The 26,624-nt window shown below is 45.4% G+C and overlaps 1 protein-coding gene across 3 annotated transcripts in view; it reads left to right on the forward strand.

Annotated features, from left to right (window-relative positions):
* The window catches only part of VPS8 (VPS8 subunit of CORVET complex), a 179,838-nt gene that overhangs the window by 25,888 nt on the left and 127,326 nt on the right, over positions 1-26,624 (forward strand). For 2 of the 3 annotated variants that reach the window (XM_036767389.1, XM_036767390.1), the window contains 9 exons: positions 5,155-5,187; positions 5,597-5,651; positions 8,619-8,624; positions 13,847-13,971; positions 15,595-15,681; positions 17,403-17,470; positions 19,284-19,437; positions 19,552-19,611; positions 20,960-21,067. In XM_036767389.1, the coding sequence (XP_036623284.1) occupies positions 5,155-5,187; positions 5,597-5,651; positions 8,619-8,624; positions 13,847-13,971; positions 15,595-15,681; positions 17,403-17,470; positions 19,284-19,437; positions 19,552-19,611; positions 20,960-21,067 (696 nt within the window). The remainder of the gene's footprint in view (positions 1-5,154; positions 5,188-5,596; positions 5,652-8,618; positions 8,625-13,846; positions 13,972-15,594; positions 15,682-17,402; positions 17,471-19,283; positions 19,438-19,551; positions 19,612-20,959; positions 21,068-26,624) is intronic. The other variant, XM_036767391.1, reaches the window with a different exon arrangement.

The following is a 26,624-nucleotide window of genomic DNA, read 5'->3' on the forward strand; positions in this document are numbered from 1 at the left end:
TGCCAAATAGTGAGTTCTTGTCCCAAATGCTTGGAACTTTGGGTTTGTTAAACACTAGATTACTGTAGTGCCTTACGATATATTGTGTGCCTCATCTATTCCATTGATCTACGACTCTGTTTCTTAGCCAGTACGAGATTGTTTTGATGATTACTGCTTCGTAATACAATCTGAGATCTAGAACTGCTAAGCCACCTTCCTTCACATTTTTTTCATTAATTCCCTTGATATTCTTGACCTTTTGTTCTTCCAAATGAATTTTATTATTTTATCTAGCTCTATGAAATTTTTTTTGGTAACTTGATTGATATGGCACTAAATCAGTAGATTAATTTAGGTATAATTGTATTTTCTATTATTGGCTTGGCCTACCCATAAGCAATGAATATTTATCCATTTGTTTAGATCTGACTTTATTTGCATGAAAAGTGTTTTGTAATTGAGTATTTTATATTGTCTGCAGTTATTTTAAGTGGAATCCTTCTTTCTATCTCTTCCTGGGTTTTGTTTGTAAAATAGAAATGCTGATGATTTATACGGGATTATTTTATATCCTTCAACTTTGCTGCAGTTGTTAATCATTTCAATTAGTTTTTTAGTTGATCCTCTAGGATTCTCTAAGTGTACCATTGTATCATCTGCAAAGAGTGTTAGTTTTATTTCCTTTTTGCATATTCTAATTCCTTTGATTTTTTTTTCTTCTTTTATAGCTATAGCTAGCATTTCTAGTACAGTATAAAATAATAGTGGTTATAATGGGCATCCTTGCTTCACGGAAACCCAGATCTTAGTGGGAAGACTTTTAGCTTATCTCCATTACAGGTAATGCTTGCTGATAGTTTTAGAAAGATACTACTTATTTTAAGGAAAGCTCCATTTATTCCTATGCTTTCTAGTGTCATTAATAGAGAATGAATGTTGTATTTTGTCAAAAGTTTTGTCTGCTTCTGTTGGTGTAATCATATGATTTTTGTGGTTTTTGTTACTGATCTGGTCAGTTATACTTATAGTTTTCCTAATATTAGACCAGCCCTGCATTCCTGGTACAAATCCCACCTGGTCATAGTGTATGATCTTTGTGATATAGTGCTGTAATCTCCTCGCTAGTATTTTATTTAACATTTTTTCTTCAGTATTCATTAGGGAAATTGATCTATAGTTTTCTTTCTCTGTTTTTGCTCTTTTTGGCTTAGGTATTAGTACCATATCTGTGTTGTAAGAGGAATTTGGTAGGACTCCTTCTTCACCTATTTTTCCAAATAGTTTACGTAGTAATTCTATTCATGGTTCTTTAAATGTTTAGTAGAATTCACTTGTGAATCCATTCGGTCCTGGTGATTTTTTTTTTGGCGGGGGTGGGGTAGCTTATTGATGACTCGTTCAATTTTTTTTTTTATCTTAGGACAGGATTTTTTAGGTATTCTCTTCCTTTTCTGTTAATCTGGGCAATTTATATTTTTGTAAGTATTCATCTATTTTTTCTTATTGTCTTTTTTTGTCATTCAAGAATTGTCATTCTTATTGTCAAATTGTTATTTGTTGGCATATAATTGGGCAAAATAGCTCCAAATAATTGCTTCAATTTCATCCTCATTGGTGGTGAATTCACCCTTTTCATTTTTGATAGTGGTGATTTGGTTCTTTTCTTTCATTTTTTAAAAATTAAATTATCCAGTGGTTTATCTATTTTATTGGTTTTTTTTTTTCATAAAACCAGCTCCTAGATTTATTTTTTATTCAATGATTTTCTCACTTTGAATTTTATTAATCTCTCCTTTGATTTTCAGGATTTCCAATTTGGTGTTTAATTGGGGATTTTTAATTTCTTCTAGTTTTTTTTTTTCATTGATCTGTTGTTTCTCTCTTTTATCAGTGTAAGCATTTAGAGATATAAATTTTCCCCTAAGTACTACTTTGGTTGCATCCCATAAATTTTAGTATGTTGTCTCATTGTCATCATTGTCTTTAATGAAATTATTTATTGTTTCTATAATTTGTTCTTTGATCCACTCATTTTTAGGATTAAATTATTTAGTTTCCAATTAATTTTTAATCTGTGTTTCCTTAGCCCTTTATTGAATATGATTTTTATTGCATTATGATCTGAAAAGGATGCATTTAATATTTCTGCTTTTGTGCATTTGATTGTGAAGTTTTTTATGCCCTAATACATGCTCAGTTTTTGTGAAAGTGTCATGTGCAGCTGAAAAAAAGTTATAGTCCTTTCCATTCCTATTTAGTTTTCTCTAGACATCTAGCATATTTAAATTTGCTAAAAGTCTGTTCATTGCCATAACTTCTTTCTTGTTTATTTTATATTTAGATTTATCTAGTTCCGAGAGGGGAAAATTGAGGTCTCCCACTAGTATAGTTTTACTGTCTTTTTCATTCTGTAATTCACTTAACTTTTCCTTTAAGAATTTGGATGCTCTACCATTTGGTCAACTTCATTGGTACCTTCATATGGTATCTTTTAGCAAAATGTAGTTTCCTTGCTTATCCTTTTCAGTTAAATCCATTTTTTCTTTTGCTTTCTCTGGGATCATGGTTGCTACAGTTGGGTTGTTGTTGTTGTTTTTTTACCTCATCTGAAGCATAATAGGTTCTGCTCCAGCCCCTTATTTTGACTCTTTGTGTCTCTCTGTTTCAAGTGTGTTTCTTGTAAATAACATATTGTTGGATTCTGGTTTTTAATCCATTCTGCTATCTGCTTTCATTTTATGGGTGAGTTTATCCCAGTCACATTCACAGTTATGATTACTAACTGTGTATTTCCCTCCATCCTATGTTTCCCCTGTTTATCCTTCTCCCTCCCACCCCCCCCCTCCTGTCCCTCCTCACCACTGCTTCCCTTAATCTACCTGTCCTATCAACCCAGCATCCCCTCCCCTTTTACTTCCCAGTTGGATAAACTAGATTTCTATACCCAACTGAGTGCCTATGTTATTCGCTTTTTGAACCAGTTCCAATGAGGGTGAGGTTCAAGCATTGCCCACCCCCCCCATTTTCCCTTGCCACTGTAAAAGCTCTTCCTTGTGTGTCTGTTTTATGTGAGATAATTTTTGAAACTCTTCCTCTCCCTCCTCCCAGTGCATCCCTCTTTTTCACCCCTTAATTTTTTCTTTGAAATCATCCTATCGTAGTCAACTCACACCTGTGCCCTCTGTCTATGTATACTCCTTGTGACTTCCCTAATAATGATAACCTTCTTAGGAGTTACAAGTGTCTTCTTTCTGTATAAGAATGTCTACAGTTTAACCATATTAAGTCCCTTAAGATTTCTCTTTCATGTTTACTTTTTTCTGCTTCTCTTTAGTCTTGTGTTTGAATGTCAGATTTTCTATTCAGCTCTGATATTTTCATGTTTTCCCCAGAAGGATTATAGTCAGTTTTGCTGGGTAGGTTATTCTTGGTTGCAGTCCTAGCTCCTTTGCCTTCTAGAATATCATATTTTCTTCTCCTTTAATGTGGAAACTGTTAAATCTTTTGTGATCCTGACTGTGGTACCATGATATTTGAATTGTTTCTTTCTGTGTGCTTACAATATTTTCTCCTTGACCTGGAATCTTTGAAATTTGGCTCTAATATTTTTGGGAGTTTTCATTTTGGATCTCTTTCAGGAGTTAATCAATGGATTCTTTCAATTCTATTTTATCCTATTATTCTAGAATATCAGGGCAGTTTTCCTTGATAGTTTCTTGAAATATGTCTATACCTTTTTTTGATCATATCTTTCAGGTAGTCAATAATTCTTAAATTATCTCTCCTCAGTGTGTTTTCCAGATCACTTGTCTTTCTGATGAGATAGTTCACATTTTGTCCTATTTTTAAATTTTTTTGTCTTTGTTTTATTGTTTGTTGGTGTCTCATGGAGTCATCAGCTTCCACTTGCCCAATTCTGATTTTTAAGAAATTATTTTCTTTGGTGATCTTTTGTACTTCCATTTTCATTTGACCGATTCTGTTTTTTAAGGAGTTCTGTTCTTCAGTGAAACTTTGTGCCTCTTTTGCCATTTGGCCAATTCAGTTTTATAAAGTATTATTTTCTTCGGTATTTTTGTGCCTTTTTTTTTAACCAAGCTGTTGACTTTTCATAGTTTTCTTATATCACTCATTTCCCAATTTTTTCTCTACCTCTTTCATTTGATTTTTAAAATCCTTTTTGAGCCCTTCCAGGAATTCTTGTTGGATTTGTGTCCAATTCACAATTTTCTTTAAGGCTTTGCTTTTAGAGATTTTGACATTAATGTCTTCTGAATTTGTCTTGATCTTCCTTGTTGCCGTGGTAGCTTTTTATGGTCAGGTTCTTTTTTTCTTATTGTTTGCTCATTTTTTTCAGGTTATTTCTTATTTTTAACTTTATGGTACAGTTGGGCTCTGTTCACCTGGGTTTGGAACAGGTGTTGGGGGCCACTATCCTAAGCTTCAGGCTTTTTCATGCTGCTGTTTTCAGAGCTAGGTCTGGGGTCTGTAAGTTTTCAGTGTTCTCAAGGTGATGAGAATCAGGGAAAGGTGTGGCCACTGCTTTCCTAGTAGGCACTTTGGTCTCTACCCAGATGGGGCCCCTCTTACTTTGCAACTACAAGTGCTAGTTCTCCTCTTGGCCTCAGAACCACGACCTACAACTGTGTATGGACAATGCAGCAGGGTCTTGAACCCAGTGCCAGCAAAGGGTCTCCTGTAATCTCTTTCTGAACAGTTGTCTGACTCCCTTACCATCTCCAGGTTGAGAGCTCGTGGCACTGCCAGTGCCATCACAGCGTCCTCCAAAGCCTGCTGCTGCTGCCACTGTGTATGTTGTGCTCTGAGCTGGCTCTGACCCCGACTTGCACATCTTTTTTGCCGACCTCTTAAGTCATCTTGGGCTGGAGAACTCTTAGTCTGACCTTTTGTAGGTTTTTCCATTCTAGGATTCGTTTTGAAGCATGATTTCAAAGTTGTTTGGAGGGGAATGTTGGGAGAGTTCCGCTGAGTTGCTGCCTAAACTCTGCCATCTTGGTGCAGCCCTACATTTTTATTTAAATAAATGTCTTGATAACTACGTTTCAGTGAAATGGGTTTCCTTTGTAATCCTACGTACTAGAGAACGAACTTCCAGGTGGGTATGGCGGCACACACCTCTAATGTTTATCTGCCTTTTTCACCCCCGTTTAGGATAAAGTCGATGCTGGCTTACCCACTGCAATCGTAAGTGTACACTTTTTTCTGTCTTCATCAGAGCAAAGTAATTGTTGTTCCTTGTTTTTCTAATTGTTAATGTTTGCGCTGTCTGCATTTCTGAGACAGATTTTACTGGCTGGTTTCCATGATCAGTAGGTTTATCACATGTCACAGTTCAGTGTATTTTGGTGGTTCTTGTAGCCATTTAGAAGGACCATACCTGAAAAGCTCCCTGTTCCCTAAGCCTTGTGTTACGTCCCATGGAGCAGGGGCCAAGTGTGACTGGGCACAGAGGGGTAGCCAGGCCATCTATTGGTCCCTCACTGGACCAGGCGGTTGGTCAGGAGTTGGAGGGGGGTGGAGGATGGGCAGGGGAAGGGGATAGACACAGTGAGACCTCCTCTTTGAACATTGCTCCCTTTCCTTTTGTCCCCAGGCCGTGTCCAGTCTGATCGCAGTGGGGACTTCTCATGGATTGGCCTTAATCTTCGGTAAACACATTAACCGTTGTGCTTCCTTAAATGGGGAGGGAATATATCCGTGGGAGATGGGATGTCCTGAAGCACCGTTTGGAAACTGGCTGAGGAACCCGCATCTCCCTCATTAAGCCCACCAGCCTCATCTTCCCTCCACGCCGTATCTTGGGTTATAGCCTGCTGTGCCCCATCAGTGCAGGCCAGTGGTTTGGGGGTCCAAGGACTTGGGTAAAGATCCTGGCTCTGCTCCATAGGCCTGTGTGACCTGGGGAAGTAATTTAACCTTTCTGGGCCTCAGTTTCCACAGCTGTAAAATAAGAGAACTGTACTAAAGGACCTCTAAGGTCTCTTCTGGATCCAACCCCGTGATCCTCTTACCTGGAGTCTAGTAAGACTAAGAGGAACTTAACAAGTTAGAAGTAGGGTGGCCTAGTGGACAGAGCACCAGATTTGGAGTTGGGTGGATTTGGTTTTAAATCCTGCCTCTAACATCAAAGTAGCCTTGTGACCCTGGGCAAGTCCTGTGACTTCTCAGAGCCTTGTTTTCCTCATCTGTAAAGTGGGCGTAACTGAAATAATGAGTGTAAAGCCCTCCTCAGACTCTCCCCTCTCTAACAGTGTGAGCTGCTGTGGGTAATGAGGACACCAGAGACTGAGGATCGTTTTCACCCAGTCGGTGCCCCTGCCTCCAGGAGGACTTTTCCCATCTGGTCTTAGAGTCATGAGCAGCCTTGTTCCTAAAGATTTCCAGGGAAGAAGGTGCTGAACTGCCCCCTTCCTGGACTTCACTGTCTTTAACACTGTCAAGTTTTCTTTGTGTCTGTTGTGAGGGCCCCTCACTGGAGAATGTTGTGTTCTTCCTCCTTGATGCCCGAGGAGAGCCTTCAGTCCTGTCTCATGCACTTGTACTTGGAACGCTCAGCATCAGCCGACCACCCTTGGGCCACGTGTCCTGATGATCCTCGTCAGTGTTTCCTCAGGGACAGCCCCTCTTATATGGAATGTCCCACTGGGCACAGTGTGGGTTTGAATGGGGTTATGAACTGCCACATGGCTCCTCTCTGCTGACCTTGCCATACTCTCGGGTCACCTTCTGCCAGCGGCCACCAAGGCCACTCTTTCACCCTAGGAATGCAGGGCCACGTGTTTCCCATTGTCCACGTCAGCTGTTGGCCTTCCCTTCCTTAACGCTGCTTTGGCAAGAAATGCTCGTGTAAAAGACATTTTAAGTATTCTCCTAGACAGTTGAGGTGGAAGCCCACATTAATAAAAGAGAATATTGGCCATTGCAGAAAGGCCTTGGAAGGAATTCTGAGAGGCAGAGATCACAAGCTGCAAAATGGAGACGCAGAAGAAAGGGGTGGAAGGAAATAGAAAAAATAGGACTAACCCTAATGATCTTAGTTCACATTTATCTATGTCCCCCCTTTTTCTAATGTCACTCATTGGTTCTACAGAGACCTGAGGTTAGAGGCAGTGATGTCAAGAGGGTCTGTAGGTAGCACAGAACACTGCTAATAACAGATCAGCCAGTCGTTACTTTGGGATGCCATGACTTCCCAGTGGGCTTTAGCGAAAGTTTATCAAAGATGTCTCACCAGATACCATCCATTGAGGCATCTTCCTGCGGGTGCTCCTGCCTACAGAGGGTTTTTATCCAAGCCACCGTTGAGCAATGCCAGCATCATCACCCCTAATTTACAGATGAGGAAACTGAGGTGAGAGAGCCACCCCCACAGCCTCACGAGGAAGCCATGCATCCAACCCAGCGCCTCCCTCCTTCCACCATGCCACGCAGCCTCATCTTGCTACATTTTCATCTGCCAGAAAACCTCACTTTAAATGCAGTTTGTCTTCATTCATCTTGGCTGTTCTCCGTTTCTCATGGTCACATTTACTCTCTTTCAGCCTTCTTTGGTCGCTTGGCAGTGCACCATAGGCTTGTCATGCCCACACATTAGTCTCATAAAATCTCTTCCTTGACAGGAGCTAAGTGGAGTCCACTACATATATCTCTTAGTCCTTGGGTTCTTGGGGCCCAGTGCTTGATTTCCTTCAGGGCCAGGAAGGTTTCCCATAGCATGTACTAGTCCAAAGGATGAGGACATTGGTAATGTTCACTTTCCATTCCATGCCCTCAAGAAAAACAAATTTTGCCAATTGGAATATTTTGGGAGAGTATGTTAATATATTCTGGCCATAATTTATAATGGTGAAATTTAATAAATGCACCTCATCAATTACTGTAAATTTTTAATGTTTGGATAATGAGGTCTTGTCAAATGAATTAAAAATCCAATTGAAGGCCCTCAAAGAAATTCTAGTCTGTTGATTTGCTGGGAAGTGCTGAAGGTTCTTGAGGCCTGCGTGAGGTTACATCTAACCTTTTCATTGATAGTCATGGGAGAGAGTATCAGATGTTGAATTCTAATTATATAAGCATCATTTAGCTTCTCTCTGAAATACAGATGGCTTCATTAACAAGTAATCATTTTAAAGAGAGACAATTCACTATCTGTAGATAAGAAAACAACAGATGAGTAACAGATTCTGAAATGTGAAGATAGGCCACCTTTTCTGGAATTCCAGGGTAGACAACTTGTGTAGCATATTCAGGGTTTACTTTGGGGTAGGGACTCATGAACACTGACCTCTCTTTGGGGCTTGGAGGTTGGTTCTCTTAGCACGTGAGCTTTCTTCTCTTGTAACTCATTTCTGTGTTTTTCATTTGAACGTCCTGATCCTTCCCATGTCCCCAGGAATGTTTACACATTCTCTCACTTCTCAAACCAAATGCCTCAGATTCTGCATGAAGGCTAGAAATACTAGTTGGCCAGTAGGGCTCTGGTCATGTTGTCCCCACCGCCAAGGCTCCTCACTCCCTGGCCTCTATAGTTAACCAGACAAGCCGTCATGATGGGCTTGGAAATTGACTTCTTGCTTTTCTTTCTTTCTCCATCTTTTTCCCATGGACCGAAAAAGGAAAAGGTACAGTGAATGTGCGTTGTGCATGTGGCCTGCATGGCTTCCTCTCTTTCTTTTGGCCTGGTAGAGTGCTCCGAGGGAGCAGAGCCCCACGCCAGCTAGCCTGACAGCAGAGCTGGCACTGGTGGGCTGGGCTAGGGGAGACTGAACATGGCGAGGCCCCATGGAAGGCTGCCTTTGGTAAACGCACCAATCTGTGTGGATAGCGGACCATCCTCAGCTAACTGGCAAGGGCTTGCCTGGACTGCTTGGAGTGTCCATGGCCAGAGAAGTGGGGCGCAGACACTTCCTGAGGACCATTCTGCCCTCTCCTCCTCTTCCCTCCATGCTCAAGGCAGGAGGGCTTTAGAAGCTCAGGCAAGAATGTGGGTGTTTGTTTTCTTCCTCTCTTTACACACGGAGCTAAAGAGAGAGAGATGCCCACAGCCTAAGAAATGGAAAGATTGAACAGTATTCTTTCAGAGACATGTTATCATGTTTGAGAGGTGTTTTTACCTTGGAAAGGTTTTTGAAACTTGCACATCTGGGGTGGGGACGAGAAATGATTGAATTTGGAGTTGTGGAAAGAAGAGTCACAGGAGCAAGTAGAGAATTCAGCCATTCAACATGAGGTTGGGTGACTGCATTATCTACGTTGGCATTTACCCGTGGCTCTTGTGGGCTCCGCAGAAAACTACTGGCTAGTTCCATTTGTTTCCCAATTGGGTATACTCAGGGATTGCCTAAGAATAATATTAGCCTAAGGAAAAGGTAATTAGAAATATGTGTTGTAAAATGCGTATATACATATGTATATATATTACATATATGTATATGTGTCTATATATCTGTATCTCTAGTTCTCTACAGAGGGATAGACATCTATATTAAGTGAGATGTCTTAGAATCTAGTTTAGAGGAATTTTGAATTATTAGTGTTACATAGCGTCTCAATGTTTATTGTAGGTATTTTAGTGATAGGGACTGGCCCTGTGATTTCATTGGTATAGGGAATTATTGCTGGGTGAGGAGGGTCTCTTGATCAGTGCAGGTCAGCCTGCCCTTCGACGTGTAGATTTAGAGTTACCAAGAACAGAGATGTCCGTGAATTCCCAGCCAGATGAAATCAGGGAGTGTTTAACAGATTAAATAAAAATACGATACAACATATCACATAGATAATGTTCACATGTGGTTTTCTATGTCAGCATGAGGCTCATGAAGGCCTCTTTCTATTTGACTTTGGCACCACTGACCTAGAATCCTCAGAGGTGAAGGACTTTCCTGGGGTCCCACAGCCCAGGCTTTGGCAGCGCTAGACCGTAAATCTTCCTGGCTCTGAGGCTGCCTCTAACCACTATCCCCTCCTGCCTTTCATTGGCATTATAATGAATAAAAACAGTAATATCATACTAACAGTGCCACCTCACATTACATTCAGAAGTCTTAGGCTTTACTGTTCTACAGTGCTTTGTACTTTTCAAAGTGTTTTCGCATATTTGTTACTTACAACCACTCTGGGAAGAAGGTACAAGTATTACCCCAGAGATGAAATCACTTGCCTAAGACCCCACAGCCAGTTGGTGACAGCACCTAGGGCTTGGGTCTTCAGACACCTAATCAGATGGTCTTTCTGCTTGATTGTCTCTGCCTGACAGAATGTGCCATTTGGGATGGCTCTTAACATGGTGGTCCTTTTCTATCAGAGAACGGGAGAAGGCTCCCTCTTGTGGCACTGAGGTGAAAAGGAAAGCAGCCCAACAGTTGGGAGGGTTGGAATGAGGAGAGGGAGCTGGCCCCTACAGGCTGCCTGCATTGTGTCAGCACAGGCCCTGGTGGTTTCTCTCCATGGCAGTGGGGCCGTGTCTTTATCAGCAGGGACAGTGTTTGGATTTAACTGCTCCTCAATGGTTGATCGAGGCCTGGTGCTCCCTTTGTCTTGACTAACTAGAAAGCCTTAGAGAGCCCTTCCCATTCAGAGGTTCCCAAATGGCACACCCTAATTAGGAATCAGGGTCACAGAGAGGCGAACATTACTGAAACAACTCTGCAACAAAGAGGGAGGGCTTTTATAGAGTTGCTTTTGCATCATTGGTGGATCTTAGAATTGTTCTCAGCCCAGTTTATTTCAGAAAGCCTCAGTTGTGATCATGGTTCTTATAATTCTGAAAGTTAGTGCTGACTTTCCTTCCTCGACATTTGAAGTCTGCCATGTTGTGAAAGCGTCATGGAAGAACTGCTGAGCATTAAATGGGTCTGAAGCTTATCATTGGGTGAGATCTTTAAGCAGATGAAGGAAGGCCTTCTGGCACTGCTTGGTGATCCCTCTTTTGCCCACCTCTGGTTGGGGGGTAGCAGTTCCAGCCTTAGTTGGGGGGTCTGTTCCCACTTGTACACAAGGTGCCATTTATGGCCCTCTTCTCCCTTTCTGTTTCTTTTCAGCCCAGGCTCCTGCCTGATTCAAATGGCCTAAGCTAGAGGTGTATAGAGCCCCTTGTTTTCTGACTGATCTAGTATGATAGCCTATAACCTAATGCCTCAAAGTCTCAAGGATCTTTGAAAAACTGGGTACAAGTAAGAACATGGGGAAGGAGGGACCCTTATCAAAGGATGGCAGCACTCTCATCTGTGAATCTGTGAACAAAAAAAGTATCTGTCTATGAAATTCCTGCTATGTGCCAAGCACTGGGGCACCGATATAGAAATAGAAAAGGCTGGATAATCATTGCTCTCTCATGGAGGGCGATGATGGCCTGTCACAGAATGTTGAACTGCAGGACGAACCAAAGGCCAGAGGTTTAAGCGTGCTGTGGCATGTGGACAGCAAGGCCCAGAGGAGGTTTGGGTGAGGTGGGGCGTGGCCGCTGACTTTAAGTATGCAAAGGATTATGGAGGGAGAGGGGTCAGGTTTGTCCTGCTTGGCCAGAAGGGGACTAGGAGAAATGAGGGGAAGGTGTGGAGAGGTGGGCTGAGCAGCAGCCCCACGTGAGGGAGAACTTCTATCATACTGTGCCCAAGGGGCACGGCAACCTGAGGAGATGTGGAGAACGTCATTCAAGTGGGACCTTGTTACCATATGGGCACTCTTCCTTATTGACCAGAAATGTTTGTGCTCAGCTTGGGCGCAATCTTGTTCGTGGGTTTGGTTCTTAATAATTTGTGGACATTCCATAAAACGCAACCCATCCTCAAAGAGTGAAGATTTGTCCCCACTTGGCTTATTTACCAGTATGGGCCGGAAGCTCTGGGAGGGTTCTATAAGACATGATCCAGACACATTCTGGACAATTTCTGTATCTTTGGAGGGAGCGCGTAGTTCTCTGCTGTGAGGATTTTGAAGGGGAAAGTGGCCAGTAGAACATTGATGTTCTTGGGCATTTGTTAAAACGTGGGTCATACTCTTTGAGGGTAGAAACTTATGGGAGGAGTTGAATGGGAATAGTGAGATTGATACCCAATAAAAGGTGAAAAGAGAAAGGGAAGAACATCAGAGAATCCTTGGAAACCACCACAGGGAGCAGAAGGAGGTGGCTCTGAAGCGGGGCCAGAACCACTGGACTGACAGACCCAGCCATGTGGGAGCCTTGTCTTCTGTTCTCTGGAGCAGCAACTGGGCGTTTGCTGACCTTTGTCAAGTTCCTAATGATCAGGAATTTTTTTAAATGTCCTGCTACTTTGGGATTGTACTTTCCTGTTGGCAAAGAAATGTAGTTTTATAATCTTTAGATACGTAAAGTAATTAGAATTAGGCCAGAGGTGTGACCTGCCAGAAGGCCCACGAGCACTTGCTTTAATGAACAAATCAGAGTAATTTAACATGAACACATCAAGTTGTGGGGGACAAAGGTGGTGCTTCTCCACCCTCATGAAATGCAATTCTCTTTATAGATGCAGGTGGGGCAACTTGGCTCTCACTTACAAAGCTTCTGGGGTACTGAGAATGTAAGTGACTGAGCCAGGATCACACAGTTGGTGTGTGCCAAAGGCAGGTCCGTCTAACTCCAATGAGATCTCTCATTCTGCGCACACACACACATACACACACGCACACACACACCCCACTGAACAGGAGGAAAGCAGGCCTGTTCTCAGTGGTGCAGTGGATAGAGTTAGGGCCTGGAGTTAGGAAGTCCCAAGTTCAAATCCAGCCTCAGACGCTAGCTGTGTGACCTTGAACAAGTCACTTAACCTGTGTCTGCTTCAGTTTCTTTCTTATCTATTATCTGTTTTCCAGGGTTATTGTGAAGATAAAAGCCAGGGAGCGTTTGTAAAGCACTTTGCAAACCTTAAAGTACCATATAAATGCCAGTAATTGGTATTGGTAATAATAATGGATAGGGTGCTGAAAGCAGGAAGACCTGGGTTCAAGTCTTGCCTTTGACATTTATTGGGTTTCCATGGGCAAATTGCTGTACCTGTCTAGGCCTTGGTTTTTCCTTCTATAAAATGGGATCACATTATCCTCTGCCCAGAGTGGTCATGAGGCCCAGCCTATGGGAAACACATCCATTATTGGCACATAAGCTGGTGTTTCTGAGGTGCTGGAAAGTGTTCCTCACTCCTCTTGTCCCTGTCTGGCAGCTCCCCGGCCTAAACACTTCATTCATTTGGTTCACGAGCTTGATTGATGCCATAGGGAAGTAAACTTCAGTTTTACCTTTGAGCAAAGTAACACATTCTGGCTTAGTGGAGTCCAGATTACTGAGGCTTTTGAAGGGCCCAGGAGGAGATCGTGTTCTGAGGTAACATGGCACTATCAAACAATGAATAAGAAATCAATAAGTATAGAAGAGACAAAAGCTAGACCATTTACCCAGGGAGCCCCAGTGCTGGCATTGACGAGGCTTCCCTGAGGAGGCCTCCACCACACTCTGAGATGACACTGTCCTCGGTGCCATCAACGATGACCTCAATTGAGGAGCGTGCCTGGCTTAGGGTTTGAGGGAAGCTCACCACACTCAGAAGCAAGGCCGAGGCCCGCTCTGGCCTGATCTCTGTCGCAGCCTCAGCCCCTTTTCCTCTTTGCCTGATCTTGCCCTGTCCCCGTTCTAGCCTGAGCAGCAGATGCAGCTGTGGAGGCGGGAGGTGGGAGGATACAGAATGCACAGGGGTGCTGACAGAGCCCCGCAAAGGGCTCCAGACCAACAAGGAAAGGCAGTTTGCCTCGCCTGCCCCCCACGTTCTCCGTCCCTGGTTCCAGCCAGCGCCTCCATGACCGAGGACGTCTTCTCTTTTGTGGTCCCCAGATCAGAATCAAGCCCTCCGCCTCTGCCTGGGCAGCACCAGCGTCGGGGAACAGTACGGGGCCATCTCCGCTCTCAGCATCAACCACGACTGCTCCAGACTTCTCTGCGGCTTTGCCAAGGGCCAGGTAAGACAGGCCGTCTTGGTGGCCGCTCTGTGCGGTGACTGCCCCTGGGCGGGCTGTTGTGCATGTCCCACAGCAGCCATGTCCTCAAGCCAGCTAGAGAGACTGGAGCTCAGGAGAACCTGGGCTCAAATACGGCCTGCAGGACAGCACCGCGGCTCCTGTCTCTAGCCTCAGTTTCCCCATCTGTAGGACAAAGGGATTGGACTGCCTGCCTGCATGTCTGTCTGTCTGCCTATCTGTCTTTCCATCTGTCTGCCTTTGTGTCTGCCTGCCCATCTGTCTGTCTGCCCACCTCCCTGTCTGCCTTTGTATCTCCCTGCCTGCCTGCCTGTCTGTCTGCCCGCCTCCCTGTCTGCCTTTGTGTTGGCCCGCCTGCCTCGCCTGCTTCTGGAATTGCTGCCTGGTGCCTGAACACTAACGTGCTCAGGGCTGTCTCCTCACTTCTCATCTGTAGGGAGCCTGCTCCAGGAATGCAGACTTGGTACAATTTATACTAGTCCTACGGGGGCTCTTTCAGTAAGATAAACAAACCCTCAGAGGGATTTCTGGGCATACTTGGCACCAGGCTCAAGAGCGAGCAGAAGCCCTGTGATTTGGCATCCTCTGCCTGTCCTGGGAGCCCAGCATCCTGCCTGCGCAGGCCTTCACTCTCAGCAGTTTTTAGTCATGTTTTCCATTGAATTCTTTTGTAAACCAAAGGGAGAATATTTCCTCCAGAAGTTGGATGCTATCACCACCACCACCACCACTTATAGAGCTCTTTAAGGCTTCCAAAGCACTTCGCAAATATGATCTCATTTAATTCTTACCACAACCCTGGCAGGCAGGTGCTGTTATCTCCATCTCATAGATGGGGTAGGTGATTTTCCCGAGGTTTGAACTCGGGTCTTCCTGACTCCAGCGTGCTCTGCATTGTGCCACTGGGCGCCTCTCCAAAGGGTTTACATTCTGACAAAATATTGATTAGGTAATATTGCGTCTCATGTTCCTCTGAGAGTCTAGGGGTTCTTAACCTGGGGTCCCTGAACTTGTTTTCTTTTTTTCACCTTTTAATAACTATTTCAGTATAATTGGTTTTTTGTGTAATCCTTTATATTTTGTTTTATGCATTTAAAAGCACACTTCTGAGAAGGGGTGGGGGCGGGGTGGGGGGTTCATAGGCTTCAATGACCCTCTGCCAAAGAGGTCTGCGAACCCTGCCCCACAAAAGATAAAACCCTTGTCTTTGTGCTTTGAGGTTTACAAATCAGTCTCTTTGTCATGACTCTGAGGTTGGTAGTGCAGTCATTACCAGCCTTGTTTTTCAAGTTGAGTAAACTGAGTCTCCAAGAGGCAGGGACTGATGGCCCCACCTGTGGTCATGGTGAGCATCTGAGCCAGAATTTGGACCCTGATCTTCCTTGCCTTGAGTTGCAGTATCTCTCCACAATAATATACTAAGCTTAGTGTCCTGTATTGAGAAACCATATGGAATACATCATAATTTGTTTTCTTATTCTAAGATTTATTGAAAAAATAGAAATATGCAAGAATAAAAATGGTTTCATTTATATAGAACACTCTGTAATTCAAGACCCAAATGAAAAGCAGCTTTGTTTTTGAAAGCAGTTAATTGCCTTCCAGATGACCATGTGGGACTTGGCCAGCGGGAAGCTCTTGAGATCAATAACAGATGCCCACCCCCCAGGAACAGCAATTCTGCACATTAAGGTAACAGGGCTGTGCTTGTCTTTTTCACGTCATCCCCACATCTTGCACTGGTATCTTAGGAGTAACTGCCCTCCCTCGATCTGGCTGACCAGGGGTCCTGAGCCTGGAAGGCAGCCCTCTGTTCCTGTTTCTCCTGTTGAGTTGGGCCCTTCACTGCTGGGCTTCATAGGACAGCATCACCACGCAAGCCTGAAATAGGCCTTGGAAACTTACAGAGACTAGAAGCTCTGAGTAGTGGGACAAGGGTTTGAAGTGAGCCAATAAGCAGCACGAGGCCCCCTCCCCGAAGGCCCCAGTGGTCCCTGAGGGGGATGTCTGCTGTGCTGTGATTGGCCAGTATGCCCACTCTGTTGGCCCTGCCCCACAAAGTAGCTCCCCAATAGACAGACTGGCCATAGCTATCCAAGGTCAGTCTTAAGTCCTGAAAGCCAGAGAGCTTGGGGGAAATGAGGGGAAGCGGGACAGGCAAGAAGAGCCCAGAGAAGGGAGGAGCATCAGGCAGAGACTCAAAGTGATGTCTGGGCCAGTGACCCCCAGCCATGATGGGGCAGGAAGAAAGGACTCAGCAAAGGTTGGAGGCCTGATAGCTGGTCTAGGGAAATGGACGACTCCCTGCTCCCCGCAGCAGAAATCTTTGGAGGTGCAGCCAGGCCTCTCGTCTGCATGTGTATGAAATGACCCCTGCCCCTCAGTGGTCTTGAAGGAGGGTGCGTTGCTTGGGGGGGGAGGGGTGACTTGTATGTGGGGTAGTATGTTGGATTAAATGACCTTAAAGGTCCCTTCTAGCTCTGGAACTCTCTCAGACCCTATATGGGTGTAGAGGCCGAATAGGGAACATAAGGACCTGAACCTTGGAGGCCCCAGCGACCCCATTGTGCAGCCTTCTGTAGAAGGTCCCCATGACCAGTTGTGCAGCAGTCTGGGGAGATGGAGAGGCCCCCACTGGCCACATCTTTACCAGTAGCATGGGACCATTATCACTAACTTCTTTAAAGCATCCTGAATTATCATAATGCATTAGAAAGCTGAGAAGTAAAGCATGTTTTAGAAAGAATTCCATGAAAAAACTCCAAGACATTTATAAAAACAAGTGCAAGTTAGGGGCAGCTAGGTGGCACAGTGAGTAGAGCACCGGCCCTGGAGTCAGGAGGACCTCAGTTCAAATCCGGCCTCAGACACTTGACACATGCATAAGCTGTGTGACCTTGGGCAAGTCACTTAACCCTAGTTGCCCTGCCAAAAAACAAAAAAAAGTTCAAGTTAGACGAGGTCTTAGAGGTCCCCCCAACTCTGTGATTCTGGGCATTCTTTGTTCAGATGGCCGGATTCTGGATAAAAGGGTTTACCATACCTGTAGATATCCCCACATAACTTGACATCATGAGATTTTGAGAACAATTTTTAGAAAAATGAAACTGGATACTTTTCAAAATAAAATGAAGCAGGGTTTGTACTTTGCTCCCTGACCTAGCCGGTCCTGCCAAACACTTTTTTGGAGGCTTCAGGGCTTATGGTTTTCTCCAGGTTGAGATTCTCCAGAGGCCATAGGCCCTCCTCCAAGTGGAGCTTTCTGAGTGAGAATGAAGAACTGAGAGCCATGTGGAAATCACAGATTGATAAGGTGTTTTAGCAAGAGGTTTCTGGAGCTGTTATCACCATCGTAATACATGAATGATTCTATTGAGAAGCTGACAGAAAAATAATGTTCCCCCTCTGTTCAGTTTACAGATGACCCGACTCTCGCCATTTGCAATGACAGCGGCGGTTCTGTGTTTGAGCTGACATTTAAGTAAGAGAGCGAGGGCTGCATGACGAGATGAAATGAGAAGATTAACCGTGGCTTAACATTGTAGGAAACTGAGATAAGGCGTGGGCAGGCCTGAAAAGCTCACGGGATGGAAGCGGGCCAGGGAGCCTCTCGAGTGGATGAGATGCCTTGGCCAGCCCCAGCCGATTACAGCCTTCATGACCAGTGTAGACATGCTTTCGTTGTCTTGGAGACATCCAGGTCCCTGGCAGTTCTCTGTGAAATGGGCAGAATGAAACCCAGACACGAGAAAGCCATGGGGGAGTATTTCCCAGCCCGTCCTTTAACCTGACTTGGGAGAGGGAAGGAAATGTTGGGGCCCATCCCTCCCCAGCTGTGTGCTGGAAGCTCGCACAGCATAGCTTACCATGGCTTTGCCAGAGTTCTGGTTTAGGTGGTGAGGGTCATCTGTCTAGATCTGGCAGGGGCCTCGGGGATCACCCAGTCTAGCCCGTAATTCCCTAGGGCAGGGAGCAAGGCCCCCATATGGGGGTGACTGTGACTGTGCAGAGGTACTCCGTGCCCAAGGTAGGATTTGAACCCAGGGCCCTGCCTCCAAACCTAGCATCCTCACCCCCATCACTCTGCACAGCACAGTTAGAGGAGGAACTTTTAGTGATGGGAGCCAAGACAGACGCGCCAGCGCTCTCATATTTACTGTGATCGTCTTCTCACTCTTACTATCAATCAAAGATTAACTTTGACTTGGAGAAGATACTCTGTTATTTTGAAGCGTCCTCCTAATGCCAGAGGCTGGTGAGATAATCCTGGCACAGCCCTGTGGCACAGGGTATGAGGCCCACTGAAAACAGAAAGGTGGGGCTCCTGCCGCCCTGGAGGAGTCCAGCCTGCTCTGATGTGGACCACTAACTAGAGCTTGCACTGAACGGTGTTTTTCCAGGCTTCCAGAGCTCTTTACCAAGGACTCCTATTACAGATAACGAGCCTCTGAGAGGGTGGCTGCTGAAGGTCAGGCAGCTCATGAGTGGCGGGGGCAGGATCTGGGCCCAGATATCCACTTATGCCAGCGGTCCTTGTGGGGTCGAAGCAGTGCACACATGTGCACAGGTGCTCACCCAAAAAGTCCTCCTTATTAGGGAGGTGACTGTGGCCAGTGCTAGCCTGGGGAGGCCTCAGCCTGAAGGAGGCGCAGGCCCCGAATGCTCTGTGACAAAGGGTTTCCCTTCTCATTCTTCTTGCCCCTTGCCCACCTTGGCGGTGGGGTTAAAGGTCAACCAAGAGGCAACAGCAGGGGCTGGGCTGTTAACAGGGAAGTGGTGTCCACTTCTGGCCTTCTGAGTATTCCAAATGCTTTGGTCTGCTTGTGGAAACAGCTGTGGATTTGGAGAGACAGCCCTGCAGTGAGGCCGGAGCCCGATGTGGTGCCCCTGGGCAGGAACTGGTGCTCAGGCTGATGCTTCAGCTGGCCTGGGCCTTTTGTGGGCATGCTGAGCCCCCTCTCTGCCAGGGCTGCATCCTCCCTCCAGCCAGGGTTGGGGACAATGCATTTTTGTCTTTGCTTGGAACACAATAGGCACTTAATAAAGGCTTTTTGGTTGATTGGTCGAGATTAGTGCCATTGATTCCATGGCCTTTGGTATTCTCTGCTTGTCCCCGGCCTAAGCCCTGTTTCTCCAATCTGATGCTAAGCTTCTTGAGGCCTAGAGCTGCCTTTCTGTTTCCTGTATCATTTATAGAAGCTGGCAAAGTGGTAGACACAGGATAGCTGATTTTTAAAGAGAGATAAAAGCACCCCAAACCACCTTTTGATGTCTTCTCCCTTCGTGCTTTTCAGGCGAGTGATGGGAGTGAGAACCTGCGAATCCCGGTGTCTGTTCAGTGGGTCCAAGGGGGAAGTTTGCTGTATTGAGCCTCTTCATTCCAAGGCCGAGCTGAAAGATCACCCCATCACCCAGTTTTCCTTACTGGCCATGGCATCCTTAACTAAAGTAGGTCTTAAGAGCAAGAGGGCGTATACTCAGAGTTAGAGCATGATCTGAAGAGAATTACCTAGTTTATCTTGAGAAAAATCCTGTGTTTATTTCATTTCTTTTCTGTCAAAGATATTGGTCATTGGACTGAAGCCATCTCTGAAAGTGTGGATGACTTTTCCCTATGGACGGGTGAGTACGGGAGTCCTTTTCTTGCTGGCAAGAGGGGAAGGAAATGCGGAGGACCTTGGGAATGTGACTTGTCCTGTGAGTGCATGATGACAGGGGCCTCAGGGAGGCCTGTTCTCTGAAGACCTGGCCTCCGAGCCCCAGTTCTGCCCTGTGGGGTGCTCTGGGACATGGCAGAGGCGAGCCTTTCCTGCGCCCACTTCTTGTGCTCTGATGTGGGGGTGATGCTGCTCACTTCTCCTGTGTTGGTGGCCAAGTGTTTGCGCTTCTCTGTTCATAAATACTTATTTTCATTAGTGTGGATGCTCTGATTTCTTCTCACCTAAAATTCTGAATGTGCCTGACCATCTTTGTTTTGTTATTTGTACCCCTAGAGCTTAATGTTGTGCTCGGCCCACCCCAAACAGTTAATTAGGGCCTTTGCATTCTCAGTCCTTTACGTACACGTCATTCAGAGAACAATGAAGGAAGGCACTTCCAGTCCTCAGTAAAGGGGGGACAAGGAGGTACATATATCCTAAACTAATCTTTGAACATTAACGTTTCTGCTAAGAGGTCGGCTGTATCTGAGCATCTTCCTGGAGAAGCTGAGAGCAGCTCCTAAGAGAGGTGACCTTGGGATACTTTGGTATCAGAAATCTCTCCCAGAGGCCGAATCCATTTCTGCAACCCTTGAAACATGGCGTTTAAAGTATGGAGAGGTGAAAGGTCAAGTCAGAGGGCAAAAAGGGAGGTGTTTCCTTCCTTCCTTCCAAGGAGGCTTTGGCTTAGTGAAAAGAGCACTGGATTTCCAGGCAGAAGCCTAGGTTTTGAGACCCAGCCCAGCCATTCCCTGGTGGGGTCACACTGGCCAAGTCACTTAATGCTGTGTGAGCTTCCAATTCTTTGCCTATAAAATAAAGGTCACACTAGTAGTTGCCTTCCTTCCAGGGCTGTACTAAAATGCAATGAGATTCTCCACACATACATCTACGTGGATATACATGTATGTGCTTAGGTACGTATTTATATGTGTGTGCACATACATATGCTTTATGTGTGTCTGTGCATATTATATCTGTGTGTATGCAGACGTAGTATGTACACACGTTTTATGGCCATCTGTCCACCTATTGGAAATGCCAGAATGTTTCCTAGATGGGATGGCAGTCAGTGAGCCCTTCCCCTTCTAGGCCTGTCACATGAGGGGCTCGCACCAGCTGGCCGTTCAATCCATGGTCCTGGAGTCAGCTGCCTTGGGCATTTCCATCCTTCTAGTGCAGATCTCGCGGTTGATGCCTGCCTCCTGGGTGGTGCCATCTTGTGCACGCTCTCCATTCATAGGATTGATTTTTGTTTCCTTTTGGCTTAGATGGATCCCTCCAGCGTCCCGCTGCTGGCCTGGCATTTTGTGGCAGCCAATAATTATGTGAACCCCACGCTGGCCTTTTGCAGAGGAGACGTCGTCCACTTTCTGTTGGTAAGGCCTAATCGGGGAATGGGTCTGCTGTCCTGGAGGTGCCATTATCCTAAGATCTGCTTCCTAACTCACCTGTTTTTTAGTAGTGTGTCTACAAAACAAGCACTGTTGTGGTATTTTAATTGTGGTATTATTTAATTGTGCATGGTGTTGTCATGTTTGATGGGGTAGCTCCATTGTCCATAGACAGTGTAGCTGCCCTGGCATTCAGGACATGGGTTCAGCTCCCGGCTTTACCACTTCCTGCCCGGGTTCCCTGGGCACATCACATCCCCCCTTTGGGCTTTCATTTTTATAAAATAAGGGCAGATTGGTCCAAATGGCCTCCAGAGTGATTTTCAGCTTGCTCTCTGTGAACCTGCATTCCTTGATGGTGAAAAATTGGTGTAAACATCTTTTTAGACCTTCCACACCTTTCATTTTTCTGTGTCCTCTTTCATCCGTGGGTGGCTTGTCTCAATCGGGTGTCTCTCCAGGCTTTGTTTCGGTTTGTTCTTCCTTCTGCCTCTTGTTGCTTGATGGGGCAGAGCTGCTTGCAGCCCTCTGCAACCTTCTCTGGAAGATTTGACTAATGAGCTGATGTTTTAACCAGAATTGCCACAGGCTGCCCAGAGTTCTCTGCTTGGAAAGGTCGTCAAGTGTTGGCCAACTAGGGTGACATTTGGGCTCTTCTTCATTCTGGCAGTTTATTTACCATCATTAAACTGTGTGAAGTTACTAGAGTTAATGTCCTTCCTTCCCAGCAAACACCTCTCATTATCCCATATCAGTAACTTGTTTTAATGGGCCATGTTGGAATTGTTTTCCTTGACAGCCATATCATTTTCTTGTTCTTGTTCTTCTAGCTTTGTATGAATTTGTCCTAATAAATGAGAGGGAGAGAGTGTGACTTAGTGGGCAGGGAGCCAGCCTTGAAGCCCACGTGACCTGGGTTCGGTCCTGCCCCAGACACTCGTGGGCTGGGTGAGCTTAGCCCCTCAGTGTCCCAGACGGAGCAGCTGCTTCTCTGCGTGGGCAAAGGAGGCTTCCTCACCTAAAGTTCCCATACCATTAAAATCACAGGTCCAGTGCCTGGCCTCACCCTTTTCTCCATCCAGTAAGTCCAAGTGATCTTAGTGTACACAGAGGCGTCCAGAGTAATCGCCACGTCACTAGTGAGTCATTTCCTGCCTGTCTCTTAAAAATAAAATCAATTTCCCATGGTATTAGTCAGTGTTTGCCACGTCTAGCACTTTTGGACTATTTTCTGTCCTTTGCTTACTTGTGTCCCCAGTGCTTAGCACAGTGCCTGGCACGTGGGTGCTTGATAAATGATGCCTGGCTGTTTTCTCCCAGGAAGCATTCATGATGTTCAGGCACAAGGCTCCCAGGAAGTCTGCATCCCTCTCTGGCCTCTCCCTCCTTACTCCTGAGCCAGCCGGGTTTTTACCATCCCTGCCTTTGCATCGAAGTCACCAGATGCCACAGTATACTTTGATTTAAGTGGGAAGATTTTACTTTGTTCTTCATAGGACTCTTTCTTTTCATCCTCTGCAGCTGATGTTGGCACATAAGCTACGGTTGGTTTTCATGGTGGTCCTTTTGAACATACTCATCATGGGTGCCAAGAGACAAGATGACCACATGGCTCATAACATGATGTTTCTTGTTGCCCATGGGCACCTGGCAAAAGCCATTCTGTGCCCCCTCTTTCTTTGCCTCTCCAGAAGGGTGTCCCCCTTCCACTGAGTAGCAGCTTCCTTCTCTCGCCTCATTTTGTTTATGGCCACAACGTTCCTCCCTAGGTCATTAGGGAGGGCACCAACAGCTAAGTGCAAGTTTATAGAGGGTCTCAAAACTCTGATTCTTGGCACGCTTTGCTCCCTTTTCCACTGCTCTGACACCATTTCCCCACAAGACCAAAGGCTGTTTTGTAGTTTGCTTTGGGTCATGGGTGGCACAGACCAAAAAAGTCATTGCCAAGGGGTGTGCCTACTGGTGGTAAGCCTCTCTATACTTAGTGAGGCTGATCTTTGGAAAGCAGACTCTCTGTTGGGACCATTCTCAAAGCCTGGACACTTGTAGCCTTTGTAGAATTTGTGCATCCCTGGGTGATCCTCCAGGAGCCCAGGGCGGTGCCCACACTGCGAGGAAGTGCCAGGCCAGGCTCTGCGGAGTCTGACATTTGGACTGTGCCATCCCAGACCCACACGCAGTGTTGCGTAAACCAAAGACAGACAAAGGCAGCAAGGGTTACATTAAATATATGGAAGAGAGAGCTGTGCTGGAGGGGGTACCATTTTAAGGGCATTAAGGGATAAATCCTCAAGGTATCTAAAGATGGGGACAATATCAAAGACATGGTGTTATCACCCGAGAAGGGCAACCCCTCCATAACGGTGACTTAGGAGCTGACTTTTTCATCTCTTTAAAATTTTAATAAAATGATCTTCACACTGACCTAGGGCTTCTTTGGTGGGCTCTTAGAAGGGAATGGAAAGGCATAGTTCCTTAGGCCACATCTGTACCATCACACGGTTGATGGAAGGATATAAAGAATGGAACACCCCACTATTGACTGCAGAAAAGTGTTGATTCAGTAGAACAAAACGCTGTTTAAAGGCTGTCACAGGAGTCTCCCACACATGTCGGAATTATATGGATTCCTCGAACAGTATGACAGAGAAAACCTTTTTCAAATCTGGTCGTTAATGTTAAGAGAGGCATAAAACAGGGACATACATGCTTGCCAAAGGTAATCCAGAGGTACTGCTCTACCTGCTACAGAGGGGATCCTGCTCAGAGTTTGGGTCACAGAGGGATTCCTCCAGAAGCTTCTGTTTGGGGGTGACACTGGCTTGGTCACATCAAACCCCGTAACATTGCCAAAGCTCCTGGGTGAGATTCATCATCCCTCTAGAGAGGATGACTAAATTGACCACACAAGAAGAGCCAAGTAGATGAAGGATGCCCGTTGTCTAGACCAAGGTGGACAAGCCACCAGTGGAGGCCATCCCTCCATAGCTGTGCCTTGGACAAGCACTAAAAATGAACGGTGAATTGGGCCCATAGTTGAACACGGAGGGATTTGGCTAGACTGCCTTTGATAAATGCAGGGTTTTTTTTGGTGGCCTCCAGATCCTCCCAGAAATGAGGGCTCGTCTCATTTCTACTAGTAGTTGTCCATATGCCTGTAAGACCCCAAGTAATCAGCTGAGGCCCTCCTAGAGGGCAGAGGCGAGGTGCATGGTGGGCATTAGTGGCCTACCACACTTCAAGGACCAGAATTTCATAGAAGCAGCCTAAAGGGGGACCGAGATGTATGAGTGAAGAAGGAAGATGGGCCACTCACGTGTAAGACTGAAAAACAACAGATGACCAGCTGCCATGCACAGCGGTGAACGTGAGTGAGGGCAAGGACAGGAGCAGCCAGCATGGGCAGGCATGGAGCGTGCACACAGCCGTCAGAACAGCTGAGCGTTGGCAGTTTTTAACGTTGGAGAGGCAAGCTGTCTCCTCTTTCATCTCCTTGCCAATGAGTGAGATGGTGTTTTTTCAGCCTTCTGTCCCTTTGTCTACTGAAGAACAGATGTTGTATACATATGCATGTATAGATGTTTATGTGAGCACAGTTACATTTTGTGCATGTGTGTGAACATGTGGCACACACATGTCCTCCCAGACGGATGAATAAGCACCCTTAGTGATGTTAAGTGAGCCCAAGCAGCCAGCCCAGAGGGGAGATGTTCCGCCCTCTCTGCCCCCGCTCCCAAGGCTCAGACAGTGAGAACGGTTCCCTTTTCAGCACAGGTAGAGTGATCTGTGCTTTACCTGCCCATTCTGGTGAGGGATCTGATGGAGATGTGAGGTCTTAGGGGCTGTGGCCCAGCAGGATGAGGGAGCCTTGGCTGCTTCTGATGTGGAACGCTGAGCAAAGCACCAGGAGAAATCCTGAGGCTTATCTCAGGAAGACAGAGCTTAATTGAAAAACACGTCAGTTTGTGGCCGTCGACCCAGTGTTTGTTAAATATGTAGGATGTGACCAGCAGGACGAGGAGGAGAGGGCAGAGAAGGATGCTAGAGTGTGGCTGGGGACCAGGGCAGGATGAAGGGAGGTCACTGGGAGGAGGAGAGGTAGGAGATAGATGGGAGGGAGGGGTGAGGCAAGGTGTGGAGGGCAGGGCAGATACGAGCCACCCACAAAATGTGCTGGCAAAGAGGAGGCATCCCAAGGCCCAGGCGTATCACACATCAGAAAACTCGTGAAACTGAGTTCATCTGGATCGTGTGCGAGTGAAAGTGGATATAGCTGCAGTATGGAGCAGCCCCAACATCTGCTTGGCTGACCCATGTGCTGAGCATTTTGGCAAAAACTCTCATCCGTTCCATAACTTCACTGAAGTCAGAGCCATATTCCTGTTTGTGGAAAGGCCGATTTTGGCAGGCTTTCTAAGATACTTTCAATAGCAAAGAAGTGTTGTGGGTTTTTTTTTAAATTTTAAGTTAAATATTAATACATTTTGTTTCAATGCAGCAGAACTTCCCAACACCTCTCTTCCCCCTGTAAAAATATATCCTCTGAAAATAGGGAGTTTATCATTTGCTAACAGCAAGGAGGGATATTCTCTTTAACAACTTGGACAGCATAGTGAAAATGTGACTCTTGTATTTGATGGCAGTTTTATTGTTTCTCTGTGCTTAATTTATTTACATCATAGTATTTGTTGTATATGTTGTTCTTTTGGCATTATTTTCTTCACTATGTATCACTTAATACAAATTTTCCCATGTTTATTTTAATTCTTCATATTTATTTTTTCTCATGGCACAATAGTACTCTATATTCATCCACTGTAATTTATTCAGCCATTTTCCAGTTATTAGGCACATTCTTTTCTTTGTCCCAGTGTATTGGTAAAAATAATGTTGCTTTGAGCTTTTTTGTACACACAAGTTGTTTGGGTTTTTTCTTTTTTTGCTGTCAGTCCCTTGGGGTATAGCCTCAGTACAGGGGAGTTTTGGGGTCGAAGAGTATAAACATCTCTTGTCTCTGTCTTTGCCCAGACTGTCCTCCGGGCCTGGAATTCACTCACTCTTCATCTCCATTTTTTGAAATCTCTGGTTTCCTTTAAGACTGTTCCAGCAAGACTTTCTACATGATGCCTTTCCTGATCCTCCTGCCCCAAACTGCTAGTGTACTCCCCCAAAAAACTACCCAGCATTCATTTTGTATACATAACGTAAATGCTTATACACATGCACACCATGTGCACATATATTCATGTTTTCTCCCATTACAATGTAAGCTCCTTGAGGACAGGCACTATCTTAGTTTTGTCTTTGTATCTGTAGCACTTAGCATACCTATCACATAATAAATGCTGTTAAAAATTGCTTGTTAATTGATGAATACAAACACCTTAATAACTTCCCTTGCATGATTCCACATTGTTTTCCAGAATGATTAGACCAATTCACAGTTCTACCAGCAGTGAAGTAATTAATGCACCATCTTTCCATGACTGGCTCTCTTTGGAGCTTTTCAAGCTCAAATGGGGATAGTGGATATCCTTGCTTT

This window comes from Trichosurus vulpecula, chromosome 7 (genome assembly GCF_011100635.1).
Source record: "Trichosurus vulpecula isolate mTriVul1 chromosome 7, mTriVul1.pri, whole genome shotgun sequence".
NCBI lineage: Eukaryota > Metazoa > Chordata > Mammalia > Diprotodontia > Phalangeridae > Trichosurus > Trichosurus vulpecula.